The sequence below is a fragment of the Alligator sinensis genome, unplaced genomic scaffold (assembly GCF_000455745.1).
Source record: "Alligator sinensis unplaced genomic scaffold, ASM45574v1 scaffold1520_1, whole genome shotgun sequence".
Classification (NCBI taxonomy): Eukaryota; Metazoa; Chordata; order Crocodylia; family Alligatoridae; genus Alligator; species Alligator sinensis.
The window spans coordinates 182,696-183,274 of NW_005842659.1; the positions used below are offsets into that span (position 1 = coordinate 182,696).

Consider the following 579-nt stretch of genomic DNA (forward strand, 5'->3'; position numbering starts at 1 on the left):
TGCGCTGGCGCTTCCAGGGGGTAGATAGCCAATCTTGGGGTGGGGGTGCACCCTCTCCACGTCGCCAAGGGTGGTTCTCAACCGTTTTTGTACCAGGCCCCATTTATAAACCGATGGCCAGTCCTCACCCAGCGCCCCTCACACCCCACCCGTCTGCCCCCAGGCCGCAGCCCCCCAGTTTCCCACGTTTTTCTCCTTTAAATGAGATCCCGTTTTTAAAGTTTGTTCCCGATTCTTTCATATATTCTTGTGAGCCGCTTTTGCGTGGAAACCCGCTGTACGAGGGTGCGCCACAGAAAACCAGCACACCCGCTCCTGGCGCTGCACCCCCGAAAAAGGCACGTCACGTGGGCGCCTTCCTCATGCACGGGCCCGGAGGCTTTTCCCCGTGGATGCCCATGACCACAGCTGCGTGACGTGCACCAAGCGGAGATGACGCCTCACCGCGACAACGGAGCGGAGCTAGGACGCTTCGGGCAGCGCGGCCGAGCCAGTCACCAGGGGCTGCTCGGACATCCCCACTGCGTATGCGGCAGCCGCCCTCAACTCTCGCCAAGCAGGTCACGTGGCGCAGGGCAG

General features: G+C 62.0%; 1 protein-coding gene across 1 annotated transcript in view; it reads left to right on the forward strand.

Moving 5' to 3' along the window:
• Window positions 1-432: 432 nt before the first annotated feature.
• The window catches only part of LOC102370986 (radial spoke head protein 6 homolog A-like), a 15,462-nt gene continuing 15,315 nt past the window's right edge, over window positions 433-579 (forward strand). The window contains exon 1 of the mRNA XM_006033776.3: window positions 433-525. Coding sequence (XP_006033838.2) covers window positions 433-525 — 93 coding nt within the window. The remainder of the gene's footprint in view (window positions 526-579) is intronic.